General features: G+C 48.0%; 5 protein-coding genes across 5 annotated transcripts; 2 read left to right on the top strand and 3 right to left on the bottom strand.

Annotated features, from left to right (window-relative positions):
• Positions 1–501: 501 nt before the first annotated feature.
• On the top strand, positions 502–4943 carry PGRI_048780 (SKI complex subunit tetratricopeptide repeat protein SKI3; the record flags this gene model as incomplete). Its single annotated transcript, XM_040792591.1, has 3 exons — positions 502–617; positions 678–878; positions 935–4943. The coding sequence occupies 3 exons, from the start codon at positions 502–504 to the stop codon at positions 4941–4943; spliced, it is 4326 nt and encodes a 1441-aa protein (XP_040644558.1).
• A 289-nt stretch (positions 4944–5232) lies between these two features.
• On the bottom strand, positions 5233–5967 carry PGRI_048770 (OB fold domain-containing protein; the record flags this gene model as incomplete). Its single annotated transcript, XM_040792590.1, has 1 exon — positions 5233–5967. The coding sequence occupies one exon, from the start codon at positions 5965–5967 to the stop codon at positions 5233–5235; it is 735 nt and encodes a 244-aa protein (XP_040644557.1).
• A 168-nt stretch (positions 5968–6135) lies between these two features.
• Positions 6136–7017, top strand: PGRI_048760 (COG1/VPS51 family protein; the record flags this gene model as incomplete). The annotated part of the gene is made up of 1 exon (XM_040792589.1): positions 6136–7017. The coding sequence occupies one exon, from the start codon at positions 6136–6138 to the stop codon at positions 7015–7017; it is 882 nt and encodes a 293-aa protein (XP_040644556.1).
• A 411-nt stretch (positions 7018–7428) lies between these two features.
• PGRI_048750 (Isopenicillin N synthase) lies at positions 7429–12019 on the bottom strand (the record flags this gene model as incomplete). The annotated part of the gene is made up of 16 exons (XM_040792588.1): positions 7429–8291; positions 8345–8503; positions 8804–8882; positions 8943–9098; positions 9155–9275; positions 9333–9519; positions 9575–9583; positions 9647–9919; positions 9995–10128; positions 10223–10426; positions 10739–10764; positions 10813–10984; positions 11031–11167; positions 11230–11649; positions 11699–11806; positions 11861–12019. The coding sequence occupies 16 exons, from the start codon at positions 12017–12019 to the stop codon at positions 7429–7431; spliced, it is 3207 nt and encodes a 1068-aa protein (XP_040644555.1).
• Positions 12020–12312: 293 nt separating this feature from the next.
• PGRI_048740 (MFS transporter) lies at positions 12313–13994 on the bottom strand (the record flags this gene model as incomplete). Its single annotated transcript, XM_040792587.1, has 5 exons — positions 12313–12398; positions 12459–12632; positions 12699–13544; positions 13600–13845; positions 13910–13994. 5 exons carry the CDS (start codon positions 13992–13994, stop codon positions 12313–12315), a joined length of 1437 nt encoding a protein of 478 aa, XP_040644554.1.
• Between the last annotated feature and the right edge of the window lie 2457 nt (positions 13995–16451).

Genomic DNA, 16451 nt, shown 5'->3' with positions numbered 1-16451 from the left:
TCCCCTTAAGGTCAAGTTGAATACAGTAGTCGGGGTTCCGCGCGGGAGGTTAAGGGTGGGCAAGTCAAGAGAACGAAGTATACAAAGCTCACAGGAAGTAGATATCTGGACCCAGGCAACAACTTTCCGGTTCTTTCCACCCTACTAGCAGTAGTGAAACAGGTTGCAAACGAGCCTTGGCGACCTTTACGAAGGTCACAAGGCCTCAGCTACCCGATAGCTTCATGCAAACCACCAAAACACGTGATTTTGACCACTTCAAGAAACCTCTCAGGAGATTTTGACGCTCTGGGGTTGTGGTTAACACCTCTGCCTTGGGTCATCCAAGGTGATTCTTTTCTTTTATCTCCCAATTCTGACCTTCAAGTGCAACAGTTGAACTCATTGCCTTTCAGACGAGTGTCCACCTTCGATAACGATAAGCAGTGACGTATCGAACTAGCCGACCGCTTTGCTCCACCACGACAGTTTCTCCCCGCTGCCTCTGCACAACGGGGAATCATGTCGAGCAAAGCGGCATTGAAAGCTGTACGAGCAGCTTTGGAATCGAAAGATTTCCAAGCTGCTGTTGAAAAAGCCAAGGAGCTTGTCAAGAAGGAGCCGCAGAATTACCATGCGTATGAATAATTCCTGATCCTGTATTGAACATGACTAATTCGGCTTGTTTTTTTCTGTAGGAATGTCTTCCTTGGTCTCGCCAGCGATCGATTGAATAAGAACAATGACGCGGAGAACGCTTATTCTGCTGCGACCGCTATCAATCCCGACGATAAGACTGCGTGGCAGGGCTTGATCTCCCTGTACGAGAAGCAGGGTGGGTGCACCCATGATGGGTATCACAAGGCAGTCATTGCTCTTGGGAAAATATTTGCGGACAAGTATGTTTTGATTCCTTTTTAGTGCATATGAATGACATTGTGCTAATAGCTCCTAGCGACGAGAAGGAACGCTGCCAAGATTTGGTTAACAAATACACAAAATCGATGAAGAACAATGGGACTATAAGTCAACACAAACATGCGTTGGAACTCCAGCTACCGGGGTCACCTCTGTATGATTTCCTTGAGGGCCGATTGCCTCGTCCATCCCAAACATACCAGCGATTGATTGAGATAACCGAGCGCCAGGAGAAGGAGTTCATCAATCGTGAGATTGGAGAGCGCAGAACGCGTCTCGGTGCTCGCATCGAGCAAGTCACCCAGGAAGTTCGGCGGGAAGCTGCCAACAAGAGCAAATTGGACCAATATTATCAAGGAATGATTGATTGGACCAACGACGATACGGTACGCCGTGAATACGAGGAGAAATTGTTTCAGCGTGCATATGGAGAACTTGGAGTTCTGCCTAATAGCGAGAAGGAGGCAAAAAGAGGGGCCGTTTTCAAGGCAGCACATGACATGGTGATCATCAAACATCCGTTCGAACCCGCATGGAAGGTTTTCCTGGGGTGGCTGGATGTCCAGGACTACTCTCAGTATGACGTGGGGCACCTACGTGAGTACATTGAGTTCTTCCCAGAATCTGGACTCTCGCAGGTTTTCAAAGGATTTTTATCAAGCGAACTCTCGCCATTTCCCAACGACCCCCCCGACGAAACAAAAGACGAAGATGTCAAGGATGGCAAGGAAACCACAGCCACTCAACCTGATAACAAAATTGAAGACGCTGCAATTGTTCCTCAAGACCCTCTCGCCCTTATGACCGAGGGGTTGGACTCCGCTCGAGATTCAATTCTTGCCCACCGCATCATGGCAGATGTCTACCTCTTCTTCGAAGAGTACGAGAGCGTGGTCAATGTTGCTCGTAAGGGGCTACTGTACGTTGATAACTTGGTAAAGTACAGTGGGATTAAGATCCCTAATACCGTTGATGCATTGAACAACGCACTTGCCAATGCCATGATCTATTATCAATCGCCCCGGCACCACCCGGATGCGAAAAGAATCTTTGAGGGCATCCTCGAACGCAACCCAACATCCTCCAATTGTCTACTTGGTATTGGTTTGATTTTGAAAGAGGATCAGGACTATGCGGAAGCCGTCAATTTCCTGCGGCGGTCACTTGAACGTGATTCTTCTAACCTTAAGATTCGTGGAGAGCTTGCTTGGTGTGAGGCATTGGATGGCGATCTTCAAGGTGGCCTGGCCAGTCTACAGGCTACGCTTGAGGATCTGAAAGAAGCTCAACCGGACAACAGGGAATTCAGATCCGAGCTTCTCTACCGCATTGGTTACTGCCAGTGGGAGCTTGACCCGTCTCCAGCTGCACGTAAAGACCGCAGTGGTGCTTATGCTAGCCTCTTTGCATCCATTCAGTCGAATATGAACTTCGCTCCAGCATACACCATTCTTGGCTTCTACTACGCAGACTACAAGAAGGATAAGACCAGAGCTCGAAGATGCTTCCACAAGGCGTTTGAACTATCAACATCTGAGATTGAAGCCGCCGAGCGTCTTGCCAAAGGGTTTGCCGACTCGAAGGAATGGGACCTTGTCGAAGCAGTTGCGCAGCGGGTGGTTGACTCTGGGAAGGCTAGACCTGCCCCTGGGTCAAAACGCCGAGGGTTCAGCTGGCCATATGCGGCATTGGGGTCGGTTCAGGTTAACAAACAGCAATACAGCAAAAGTGTTGTGTCTTTCCAGGCAGCACTTCGACTCAACTCAACAGATTACCACTCGTGGGTCGGTCTTGCCGAAAGCTATCACCACTCTGGTCGATATAACGCCGCCACCAGGGCATTTGAGCAAGCAAAACTATTGGAACCAGATCTTTCAGCTAAAGACAAGGAGCATGTATGGTTTGCAAGCTATATGCTGGCAAATGTCAGGCGGGAGCTTGGCGAGTACGATGATGCCATCGCTGCATACGAAGATGTCCTGAAATCCCGGCCCGGTGACATTGGCGTGACTCTCGCGCTTCTTCAGACCCTAACTGAAAGCTCGACGAAGAGCGTTTCCCTGGGTCTCTTCAACGATGCGGCAGAGCTCGCATACCAAGCTATCTCGGTTGCCACCTCGCTGGTGCCGATCAAAGGCGACATTTTCAACTTGTGGAAGGCTGTAGGCGATGCTTTCGCCAACTTCTCATATATGAAAGCCAAGGCTGGAAATATTCCTGCTTCTAGCTGTAAGACTTTAATTACAGCCGATCTGGACCCTATGGCTCTCGATGTTATGACCGATATCGATGGTGTCGGAACTGATTGGCTCGCGGCCAATGAAAATGAAGACTTGCTACCATCCGACCTCTATGTTCACCTTTCTATCATTGCCTATAAACGTGCACTCCATGTTTCCGTGCATGATACTCATTCTCAAGCAGTTGCTTGGTACAACCTTGGTTGGGCGGAGTATTTGGCATATCACAATCTGCAGCCAGACCCGACCAAGACAGGTAAGAAGTCTCGCAAATTCTTGAAAGCAGCCATGCAGTGCTTCAAGAGAGCCATCGAATTGGAGGCCGGTAATTCAGATTTCTGGAACGCATTGGGTGTCGTCACCGCAAGCATGAGTCCCAAGGTCTCCCAGCATGCTTTTGTGCGAAGTTTGCATTTGAATGAACGTAACGCGCAAACTTGGACCAACCTCGGAGCACTCTACCTCCTCCACGAGGAAGGCGAGCAATCCTACAAGACCTTTTTGCGAGCGCAGGCGACCGACCCAGACTATTCACTTGCTTGGGTGGGCCAAGGCTTTGTTTCAATTATTGGTCGCGAGATGAAGGAGGCTAGGGGCCATTTTGAGCATGCTTTTGATATCTCAAACTCATCAGATATTCTCACCAAGCGTCAGTTCAGCCTGACACACTTTGATCATCTTAAGGCGACTTCCGCTTCCGAGGTGTCCGAACTCATTCAGCCGTTCTTTGCGCTGCATCAACTCTGCATCCAGGATCCGTCAAACTTGCCATTTGTGCACCTTTCTGCCTTGTTGGCAGAGAGAATGGGCGAGACCGCAGATGCTGAGTCTAGCCTGCAGGTTGTCTGTTCCGGCATGGAAGATGAGTATGAAAAGAGCGAATCACCAGCTTCCCTTTCTAGGTATGCCCAAGCAAACGCAGATATGGCTCGTGTGCTGCTTGCGCGCCAATCTTATGCCGAGGCCGCGGAAAAGGCTGAGCTCGCGCTCACCCTCTCCGAGGAAGAAGACGCAGAGAAGTTCGACCCCGAAGGCTGCAAGAAGCTTCGTCTGTCTGCGCATTTAACTGCCGGTCTGGCACATTACAACCTGAAGTCTATGGACCAAGCCATCGATATGTTCCGCGACGCCCTCGAAGAAGCACAGCATGCTCCAGATGTTGTCTGTCTCCTTGCCCAGGTCCTGTGGGCCAAGGGCGGCGAAGAGGATCGGGCAGTTGCTCGCGAGCAACTGCTCGACTGCGTGATGAACCATCCTAGCCACATCGGAGCAGTCACCCTTTTGGGTGCAATTGCTCTCCTCGACGCGGACCGAGACGCCATTGAAGCAGTTGAATCAGACCTTAACAGCATGATCTCGCGCGATGACATCATTCTCCACGACCGAGCCAAAATCATCAAACTTCTGAGTGCCATCTCAGCAACGGGACTCAACGGTAACGCAACCGTTCCCGAAAACATCAGGCGAATTGGTGATGCCACTGCTGCGGTGATGCTTACACCAGGACAACCTGCCGGGTGGATGGAGTTGTCGACAGCGTCGCGAAAGCCGTATCCGGCCGAGATGACTATTAAACGTGCTCTGCGTAGCGTGCCTCCTCACGGCAATCTCGGAGCCGAGGATCTTAGCCAAGCCTACGCGCAAACTGGTAAGCTCGGCGACGCCTTCCGAGCGATCATGATTGCTCCGTGGAAACGCAATGGATGGGAGGAATTGAGCCACAATGCACCTACCCAGAACATGTGGACGCGTCGTACAGGGCGTGGACATGGACACGAGTCGTCGAACGACGATAAGCCTGTTTAGGCGCAGGCCATGGATCGGAGTAATCGGATAAGGAAGTCACTGCCCTGTCACCCTGTCACCCTGCCACACAAGCGCCGTACAAGCGCGAGGGGTGAACTTGATGCACAGTGTATTTACTCTAACTGCACAATCCGTTTTTAGCGAATGAACATGACATCAAATTTAACATAACTTAAATGTATTCAGGATAGGCTAAGATAAATGCCAAATTACATACCTTATAATATCTGCGAAGTAAAAGAAGCAGCGCCCCATCTACTCAGCTGCTTGAGCCATGATTTGTCTCTTCTCATTCACCTTCAACGCCTGCAGTCCTCTCTAGCAACCTAGCCTTCCTACCCTCCCGCCACGGTTTATCCAGAGCCTCAATTTTGCCGCCGAGTAGAGTAACAGACGCCGGAGAAAGCAGCACCATACCCCTCGCAACAGATGCATTACGAAGCAAGAGCTTCGCCCCAATTGCAAGTTTCTCCAAGGCTATCCCATCAATACGCTGGATTTCAACACCCACGGCCATAGTTCCCGCTGCATCCTGAAGAATCAGACGGTGCGGCCCATACCCACTATTCCCAGACGCACTCGCACCACCGCTCGTTGAGTTGTTATTTGAGCGGGTATTCTCCGACGTCTCCGAATCCTCGCCTACAGCTATTGTGCGCACAATTTCACGGCCGCGGATAGCTTCGCCACGCTCAACGCGTTCAATAGCTTCAATTTGGCTCCATAGACTCGTGCCGATGTCTTCGATGTCTAGCACTTGCACAGGGATTGAGCCTTGCAGCCGTCGTTCTTGAACTGTCGGGTCATGAATGTTCACAGGCAGTACACATGATCTGTGTTTTGAGAGTGATTCTTTGATATCAGAGGCCAGAAGACGGAATATAGCCGTCTGTGCGAGAGCTGAGGCGGGAATATTGCGTTGTGATGTGCTGGATGATGATAGGAAGGCATTGAGCCAGGTTTGGGAGACCGAGAGGGATTTGGTGCTCAGTATCTGAGCTGCAACTTGGTCAGGACTAGTCATGATTTCTTGGACTCCCTCAGGATCATATTGGCGTGTATAGGAAATTAAAAAAAAAGTAGTGAAGTCGGGAAAGCTCTCAACGCGAAAACAAAAGCACAGACCACCGCTTAAACCTATTGACCCCCGACTGTCACCGACAACTCCGACACATCTCGCCAATACACCAAAATGTCGACTTTGTCATCTCCACGTCTGTCTATTGCCTCCTCTCGAGCCCATTCCCCGGGTCCAGCCTCCTCCCGACCGTCACTCGATGCCTTGAACACCAACGTCAGCGGGGGGCTCAGCGCCGCATCTACCCCATCAACTGCACGAGCTCTCTCTCCCTCACTCCATCTCCGACGCAATCGCAGCGCCCTGCGAGACTACTATAATCTCAAACCGCCCGGCGCAGACGCATCTACCTCCCGAGATGCGTCTCGCTCCCGGAGTGTGCCGCGGAACACAGATGCAGGAGACACCTCCGACCCATCTACTCTAGGGCCAGGGACGGAGCTCGACAGTGCAGACTTCGACCCGCAGCGGTATGTTGAGCACCTCTTGTCGACATCATCGCTGGCTACGGTGCTCAAGGCGGAGAACACGTTAGTTGGGGATATCCGTACTCTCGACGGAGAGCGGAAAGCGTTGGTCTACGATAACTACTCGAAGTTGATTCGCGCTGTGGAGACAATCGGGAAAATGCGGCGCAGTATGGATGATCGCGGTGCACCGCTGACTATGACCAAAACGCTGGGTCCGGCTATTGCTTTTGTTGCTGAGACTGCTGGTGGGCTCATCAAGGAAGGCGAGGAGCAGCGGCGGCGAATGAAGGAAGCGAAGTTGGAAGATGAGACTTCGAGTCAGAAGAGTGAGAAGGATACTGTTCGATGGGTGCTTGCTGCACCGCAGAGATTGGAGAAGCTTCTGGCGGACGATAAACAGGAGGATGCGGAGAAGGACTGGAAAGAAGTTCAGCATTTACTCGACGCATGGGGTGCTGTCAAGGGTGTCGCTGAGATTCGGGAAGCATGCGAGAAAGTTATGAATCGGTCGAGCGACGATGACTGAACACCTTACACACATTTTTCTTCGGTCATAATCCATGTGGTTGGACCTCCTCGGCAATTGACTTCTGTCGAAGTGGGCTATCACTTTTGACTGCACCGACAGTTGCGGCCATGAATGAGCCGGCTCATTCACGCAGATGAATCGTTCCCGATCTATGCAAGACATGATCGATCAACACCTGGTCCCAACGAACGACCCCCACGAAGCCACCGCTACTCCCAACTTCTACGAATACCTTGGACATACAGTCCACCGTTCTCATGTATAACCTACTACCATATCCGGAAACACATCACGTATCATAGATGTAGATAACTGCGTTCAGAGATACCCACTAAAGCAAAACATTAATCGTCAATCATATCCTCATCAATCATAAACAAACCATACTACCTAGACCAAAATCCCCATCTACTTCCCCTCAAGCATCTCCTGACTCGAATACATACTCGCCTTCAGCCCATACTCATTCTTCGAAGTAATCTCCAGAAGAGTGAAAGCATCAGACTTATAGTAAACAGACTTCGGCCCCTTCCCAACAAGCCCAATATCAACCAACCTACGAACAATCCGCTTAACATCCTCAACATCCCCAAAATCAGCTGTATAAACACAAATCAACCGACTCTGTCCAGATCCAGACCCATCATCAGTAGCGACCTTCGCCGCATCCCCCAGCTCCCCCTTCTCCATCGCCCGAACAACAGCCCCCCAGACCTCATCAACTTCATCAACATTCGGAAAAAGCATCCACTTCCCATCTGTAACACCAGTCTCCCTCGCCAGATCAAGAATCCCCTTCTCAAGCTCCTTCCGCATCGGATTCAATTTACGAGTCAAACCAGCCGTAGTCTTAGCCCCAGACCTATCATGCGCCTCGCGCAAAATCGCACTCTCATTCTCATATGCCTGCAGAAGCTCCCTTCCTTTCCTAAGCAGAGTGGGAACATCCCCACTTCGCCTCGGCGGCACATGTGGATTGTACATCCAGATCCAGGGACCTACGCTTGCGGATCCTGTTGTTGAGGGCGGAAGACGCGATAAAAACTGGGATATGGGCTCGGTCTTCCCGCGTTGGTTGCATTTGATCTCGGATGGTTCTGGGGGTGCATCTTCCATGGATACATCTGATGATGAGCGTTTTGCGCGTGGGGCAGGCGCGCGCTTTTGCTGCTGGATGGTTGAGAGCTGTTTCTGGTGGGTTTCTACCCAGAATTGTTCTGGGTCATAGGAAGAAACTTGGGCTTCTAGTTGTGATTTTTGATTATCGTTGCCTGATGTGGGTTGGCTGGGATTCTTGCGGATTGGGGTATTAGCTGGGGTTTACCGTAGAAGCTTGATTCGTCAGAGAATATTTCATCGACTGCTGTAGTTGCTGTCATGGTTTTCGTAGCGATGGATGAGAATATGATGCTCTGTTGGTTATTGTTGTAGTTGGAGATGGGGAAGTAGAAGTGGAGGACAGCCCCGCATTCAAATTTCTGGACTGCGCCAATTACTGCTTTACTAGGCTACGAACTATGAATTCTTCTTTGAATTGCTTTGATTTAGTATCAATGGAATATCTGTGTAGTATTTCTATCAAAAAATGCTTTTTATTTAGGTTTGTAGGAGATGGTTTAAAGGAAAGTTGGACGATGATCTGCAATGGATATATCTACGATGGCTACGGTAGCGCGTCGCAGCATCTGTGCATATTCAATTCAGATGCAACTCCAAGTCCTTTATATTAACACATACCTTGTGTTCTGCTGATTTGTCTCGGCTTATTTGGCACCAATAATACCTGGCCACACCTGGTCTACAAACTTGACCAGATCCGCTTTCAATTCATCAGGCTGCTCTAATGCCGCAAAATGACCACCCTATAGTAGATAAGCGTCAGTCTCAGATCTTAGTACTTACTTAACTGCCACATTGCATACCTTCGGGTGCTGTTCCCAGAATACCAGGTCGCCAGTGGTTTCAATCCACGAGCGCGGCAATGAAACAAGCTCCATTGGGAAAGAAGAGAATCCAAACGGCTTGTGTATATACCAACGAGGGTCATTGGAAGACGGAAGCGGTGGTGGAGGATAGTTCTATTCATGTCCATCAGATATCTTCTTGTGAGTGTCGAAAATGTTTGGAAACTCACCTGTCGATAAGTATAGATCGCTCGAGGGTATGTCTCGGTAAGCCAATACAGGGTGACAGATTCCAAAATGTCTTCTGGGGCAAGCGGATTGTCGACCCATTCCAGGAATTTTTCTCCAATCCTGTGCGTGTTAGTTTTGGGGTTTCTGTCAACTACTTCACTGGCTTCCACGACTCACCATGCTAGCAGAGCAATCGGGCTTGATGCCAAAACATGCCCAATAGTGCTAGGTCGAGTGCCCTGCTCCATCGCATAGCCTGTTCCAGTAGTCACAAAATTTGTCGCCCTCTTAACGCCCGCTATTTCGGAGGCATTTAGGTGGTCATCTGTCATGCCGTCTGGCCTTCCCATAAAAACCACGTTGACTAACTTATGTTGGCATTCTGGTCATTGAACAACCCATATGAAGAAACTACTTACCGTGCACAGCTATACCGCAACATGTTAGAAAAAGCTCATTTCTCCAGACGGAATATCATGGTTATTCCATACCTTTGCAGCTCTCATGCTCCACGGCCAAGTGCCGGGCAATCCGACTTCCAATATCACCTCCCTGGGCAATATATCCACTCTCAAAGCCGAGGCCTTTCATCAGCTGATCCAACACACGAGCAATGTCACCTATTTCAAAGTTCCTATCCAACGGGGGCCCAGAAGAAAATGTGTAACCTGGCAGTGAAGGTACAATCAAGTGATAAGGCAAGGTTTCCGGTGTATACTCCTCTCGGAACTTTTGCAATATAGGCAAGAACTCAAGGAAGCTTCCTATAATACAATTGGTCAGTCTGTGCTTCAAACATCTATTTACTATGAGATCAATGCAGTCAATATTAGACCTACCAGGCCATCCATGCACCAACAACAGAGGAACGGCATCCTTCCTTTCTGAAAATAACCCTACAAAATGGATAGTAAGACCTTCAATCTCCGTCGTATACTGGGGAAAACTATTGATTCGATCTTCTGAGGATTTCCTATAGTAATTTTAGTCTTGTATCAAAAATCATGCAATGTGAGTCGTGACTCATATGCATTGGGCACATGCATGGTGGAATGTGATATCATTACCAGTGATAAGACCTAAGCCATTGATCCCGCATGGTCACTAGCCAGTCCGAAGAAACACCATAGCGACGGTCCGTTTGTGAATTTTCATAGGTGGGTGGTGCAAGTTTCGCTAGCTTTATCAAAAGCTCGAGCTCGTCAAGTTTGGCTTTCGGGATGGCAGCCTGAAACGGTGTGAGTGAGGCCGTCGCTATGGACGGCGGGGTACTGTAAGGCAACGACATTGGGAGATGGTTTGCATCCTTTCTCCTTGACGGACACGCCTTTTTATATTCAGGCTCTCAGGCAATGTGCGGGGTTCCGAGACGGACTGCACGCTTACAAACTCTCTTGCTTCTTATTTGGTGGCGTTCGGCTAGATTTAGTGGTCAGTTGAAGATTAGGGATTATTCTAATGATTTTTTATTTGTGATCTGCAAATATGTATATGTTGATATGTAAGATGTGTCAAGTAAGTATAGGAAACCCAGTTCAATATTCTACCTGCATAAGATTCACTATCCCTCATAGCCAACATACACCTTCGATAGCTTTTCGCGAACCCACTATTCCCTCGTCAGTTATTACACCGGTATTCGTTCTATCTCACTCACCTCGCCTGCTTTGAAGGGCTCTTTACATGCAGGTCTATCATCCGAAATATGATTCGGTAGAACAGACACTGTTGTATCATAGTCGACTCCAAAGAAGAAAGGAACAGAGTATCGTTCTTTTCCAGTCAAATTTGTCACACGATGAATAGTCGACTTGAACTTTTTATTCGTCCTAAACAAATCAGCACATAATATCATAATAACCCGGCTAATCTTACCAAATCGATAGGCAATCTGCGATATTTACGACCAATGTCCCCGACACCGGGGGTGCCAGTATCCACTCTCCGTTGTGACTCAAAACTTGCAAGCCCGGGACACTACCCTGAGAGAGGATAGTGAAACATTCGAAATCCTGTCAGTGGATAAGGAAATCAGTAATTCGGTATCTTCTCCTGCATTTGTTCAATTGCCTACCGTATGAGCCCCAAGCCCTTCACGAACCTCTTCCTTCACCGGCTGAGGCGGGTAATGCATCATTCTAGACGTGACACCTGGGTTCTGAATCATCGAGTCGAAATGATCTTCCGATAAGTCTAAAGCGAGGGCGAATATTCTCATCAGCTTTCGGCAGAGCCCTAGCATCATGGCACAATATTCAATGTAGGTCTCTGTGAAGTTTGGAAGTATATCTGGGCCGGGCCATTGGTTATCTCCGTACAATCCATACGGATCGCGGGGAAGAGGGTCATCTTTCGATTTTTGAGGATCCATTGCGGTTTCGTATCCAATGTCAAATGCTTCAGAGAGAGCACTGACTGCGTCTTCTTCGGCAATGGGATCATCGTCTGTTCCTGTGGATCTCTCACCACCCAGGGGGCTGTAGCCGCGGAATTTCTGGAACGGTCTTAGTATGTCCTTTGCATGTTCAGCTTTGCAGACGTACGGGTGAGTTTCCAATATAGAAATTCATCTTTTGCTCCTCGGGGAGATCGAAGAACCGCTTTGCGGAGCTATGTATGCCTTCTATTTTGTCCTCTGGAATTCCATGGTTCTGAACAGGCAGCATTAGTACCGGAGCAGGTTAGGAGAATGATAAGATATGTACCTTGATGTAAAAGAAGCCGACCTGAGTGCAAGCATCATAAATCGACTGAGCAAGTTTTCGTCGCTCATCGAAATTTGGACTATTCAAAAATGAAAGGTCAATGATCGGAACATGATTACAATCGGCGAGCTGCGAGCTCTCAGTCTTTGACTCGGTCATTCTGCCTGTGGTCTGAGAAAGATGAGAAACTGTGGCTTTATACCTCGCGGGGTAGATCCCCGCTGTTATCTTTAACAGCCACGAATCACGGGTTGTTGTACGGCTGCTGCGTCGATTATTATCGAAATATCAAATTAAACTACATAGCATGTTGAGTAACAATTATGCATTTCATTTTCTGCCTCAAATATACTCCGAGGCACATCATCAAGCTTGCTAAGGTACTCATATCATGATCAACGTTTTCTGGGGCTGTTTTTAATGTCACGCATATTTATCAACTATGCGCATGTTTAAACTGAGGCTTCAGGAGCTTCGGGTTCCGGCAAGGTATCCAGCCAAATCCAGGAAACCACGGCCTGGATGAGACAGGTAATAGCTGTATCAGGGGTGAGCAATTGAACGATACTTTATTCGATGGTGCGACACATTGACTCACCTAGTGCCACAGTCATGTAGAAGAAGCCAACTCCTTCAAATAGTGAGCCAGTCAACATAGGTCCGAACATCATACCGAGACTATATCCCACTTCAGTCATGGAAAAGACTCGCAGGTTGCTTCTGTTGGCCTCGAATAGATGCGGATCTTTAGCTTCCATATCTTTGACCACATCTATGTTCAAGTAGACACATTTGTTAGTCGGGATTGAACAACACAAGATAAGACAGAATTACTCACAGGCCAGTTGTACGGCCCCTACACCGCGCACAAGAGGTAGAATACTACCCAAAGCAATCAGACTACTGGTAAAGATAGATTTACCAGCTGCATCCCCAGCAGCCCATGGGAAGTGGGGGTCTCCAGGCATTCCCAGAAGCAAGATTAGAGGGATCATAGTAACCCAACCGAACACGGTAGGTCCCCGGATTCCGATTCGATCACGAAGCCATCCAGATGGGCCACTGAGCACAATATTCGGGACTTGGAGACAGAAGAACATCATACTGATAAGCAGACTTTTCCAACCAAATGCTTGTCTCAGGTGGACAGGGAGGGTATTGTTAATGCCGGACATGAGAGAGGAGACAACAACAACATTGGCCAATGCAGTCAAAACACGGGGTTCAGAGAGCATGACTCTATAGTATTCGTGTTTGAGGTCACGTTTGTGCTCCGCTCCACAGTCATCCGGCTTGACGGTAGACGGTGCATCAGGAAGCAGAGCAGTGGATTCCTCCGGCGTTCCGTCAGTGCTGAGAAATGACGTCCCAGCAGGTTTGCTCAGAGACTCAATTTTCTTTGCGGAGACACGGCTTGGTTCAATCATGACCAAGCGAGCAATGATATCCAAGACAAGTACGACCAAGGGAAGTGACCAGGCGGCCCAGTAGCCGAATAACTGGAGCAATGCGCCACTCACTGTTGGTCCGCCGACCATACCTGCAGTTACAAACGACATGGCCATCCCCATCGACTGTCCGAGGTGCTTCTTGTCTACATTGTTTGCCAATAGAGCAAATCCAACCACCCAAGTGCCGGCACCTGCCATAGATTGCAGGATGCGACCAACGAAGAGGACCCAGACTATTTACGACAATCAGTTTCAAAGAGTTGTCCTCAAGACTAGAGGTGTTCATACCAGATGGAGCAAGAGCTATCATAAGAGTTCCGATAAAGCATCCTGCCAGAGCAATCAATAGTGGTTTCTTTTGGCTCGAGGTCTTCTCGGCAAGATGAGCGACAATCGGAGCAGAGATGAGACCGATGAATCCATGGGTGGTGAGTAACGCTGTGGTGTATGTTTGAGTTCGTGATGGATCAAGCCCCAGTCGTTCTTCAAGCATATAACTCAAGATTGGAGTAAGAAACCCATAGAGAAATGTCTCTAATGGATTGTTAGTATGAGTCACGCGTGAAAAGTGAAGCAACCACTATAAACGTATACATACCTGCGAATAAAGCGACAGTGATGGATGAAACCACCAAAAGTCGAGATGATCTCCATCTATAACCCCATGGCTTTGTATCATCCATTTTATTTGAAAAGCTTGAAAGAAAAAGAAAAAAGTGGGGGGAGAAGAAATTAGTTAAATACTTTTTGGCGGATCACAAATGGAATATCATTGCAAGCTAAGATAACAATTATTTTACTGCACGTCTCCCTCTTCTAATGTCTTTTGATAGGTTTATATTGGTAATGAGTCAATTCGGATCGACTCCGTGAGCCGAACGTGATCGACGCCTCAATGCACCTCCAATGCTCCAGTGCACCTCCGATGCGCCTCCGATACGCCTCTAATGTACCCTCAATGCATCTACTCCGTATAAGACGCAAAAAATAATAAATTCTGTGTCATACTTAGAGTTTGCGCCCTTTCCGGCAGACTCCAAGTCTTACTGCACCACACATCCTGCACAAGTCCCAAATGGAACTTCAAGAGCTGAAGGTATATGGAAGTTAGTATACCCCATGAGTCTAGAACTATTCAAATCTCCCCATGTCTCTAGTCGGATATAACCCGTCGGCAACCGTCGGACCTCCCGAAGTTGTATGTACGTAGGTAGTATGACTACGGAGTGTCATATCCGCGTGGATAGGCAAGTAACAATAGAATCAGCACTAATTGTGCCAAGTGCCGTCAAAGGGTTTGTCTTATTGGCTATTATGGCTCCCATTTCATGGATGTATAAGGGATCCCATAACCTCTTGAGTATTTGTCCGATATTTGTCCCTTGATCATTTGTTTCATGTTATTTAATTTTATTCTAATAGCTACGGTGTACTTGATGAAAAGATCTAGACCCGCGCTATCTCACTTGGTGGGTATTGCTGGAAGCGATCAAAATGGCTCTGCTATGGCTTCCTATGGTTCCAATTCCTGGACGGTATTGCTAGATACCATTGTTGATCTAGATAACTGTGTATACTATATTGTCTTCTATGCCATATACTAGTAGACAATCGATAAAGTGTATCAACTACAGGGAAAGTTCGTCAAGGCGTCGACCCCAACTCAGTACCCTTCGGAAGAAGGTTGCCGAAAGCCAGATGCAACTGTTTAGCTTCATGGCGTTTCATGCGGTTAATCGCAAAATATCTGATTGATCCCCACTAGACTATACTGAATAGGTAATTTCGAGTCCACCGTGAATGTCTCCAACTATATACAATGCCAGCGACTCCGCGTCAATAGCAAAATACATATATGTAGTTAGCCCATATGTCACATACACCAAAATCTTTCTCTTGTCATCAATGCCTGTAGTTATCCATTCATTTTCTAGGTCAATGTATCTGCGGAATAATATACTGTTTATCACGTTCGCTCGATACATAGGGAGGCTGAAGCAAGCAGCTGATTTCCCCCTAATTTCCACGAGCTCGTCTCGGACTTCCACCAGAACGTGGTGTTCTTCATGAGAAGTTTGACAAGTGTGTGTCTGAATTCTTCAAAACTGTCAGAAAGTCAGTGATCGAAAGAGAAGAGAAACCCTCCATTATGACAATGGACCTCGGGATGACGAGATGAATAGCGCTGGGGCCCTAGAGATATCCCGCACCCGCATTACCATGCAGCCTAGCCCACATACATGGATCTTCATGAAGTCGTATTCGGATCCTTTGTCTACAAATGATTGTTTTTGTTCACCGCTTGCTTCCCATGCAGTCTAATGCATATTTGAAGTCTTATACGACCTGGGTGACAGAAGTCATCGCTAAATATTACGTTGATAGCTTGATCCCCATGAATATTTCAAGATTGTCATATTACCTTACCCGAGTAACAACCTTGACTAGGACTGGCGCTGTTGATCTTCCAAGGTCCTGTGAATCCCTTGCCGCTCCAAGACAGGAGATCGCCTTAATGCTTCATCACTGGGGAATTGGTTGCTTACGACATATAGCATGGAATACAGCATGATGTTATCACCGGCAAGTCTCTATTGCCGATATCGATTTGCATTTTGTAGGCCGTGTCAAACTAAGTGGTCGCTCAGTATGGGAGTCTTATTGATCTATATGGATGCAAGAGATAACTAACTCTCTCATATATAATCATGTAAGTGTTTGGAAGAGTCCTAGAGGCTCTAGTGAGTAGGTTCGAGGATGGGCTTTCTGTTGGCATAGACTTTATGACCTAAATCTATCACCAAGCGGAGGGGTTGATGGTCGACTTTGTCACGATATTCAGGCAATTCCCAGAGAAAATATACCACTTTCTCATATTAAACCAGAAAAGACTTTCAGATGTCTGAAATTATCTTCGCGTTTCTCTGCGGCATCTTCACTTCGCGGATTCTCACCGCCCTGTGATTTTTGATCCTATCAATGTCTGTAACAAAAACCAATCGAATCATTTTATCCCCGGTGATGTGAAATGAAATAGCGTGTTACGCCGGATCATTGATAGAACCACATCTGTGGTCATATTTTCGGGCGTATTCAGACGCCACCTCCCGCCCTCCGGATTCGACCACTAAATTCCGAGG

This window comes from Penicillium griseofulvum (assembly GCF_001561935.1).
Source record: "Penicillium griseofulvum strain PG3 chromosome Unknown contig_84, whole genome shotgun sequence".
Lineage (NCBI taxonomy): Eukaryota > Fungi > Ascomycota > Eurotiomycetes > Eurotiales > Aspergillaceae > Penicillium > Penicillium griseofulvum.
This window is presented reverse-complemented; position numbering and strand designations above follow the sequence as displayed.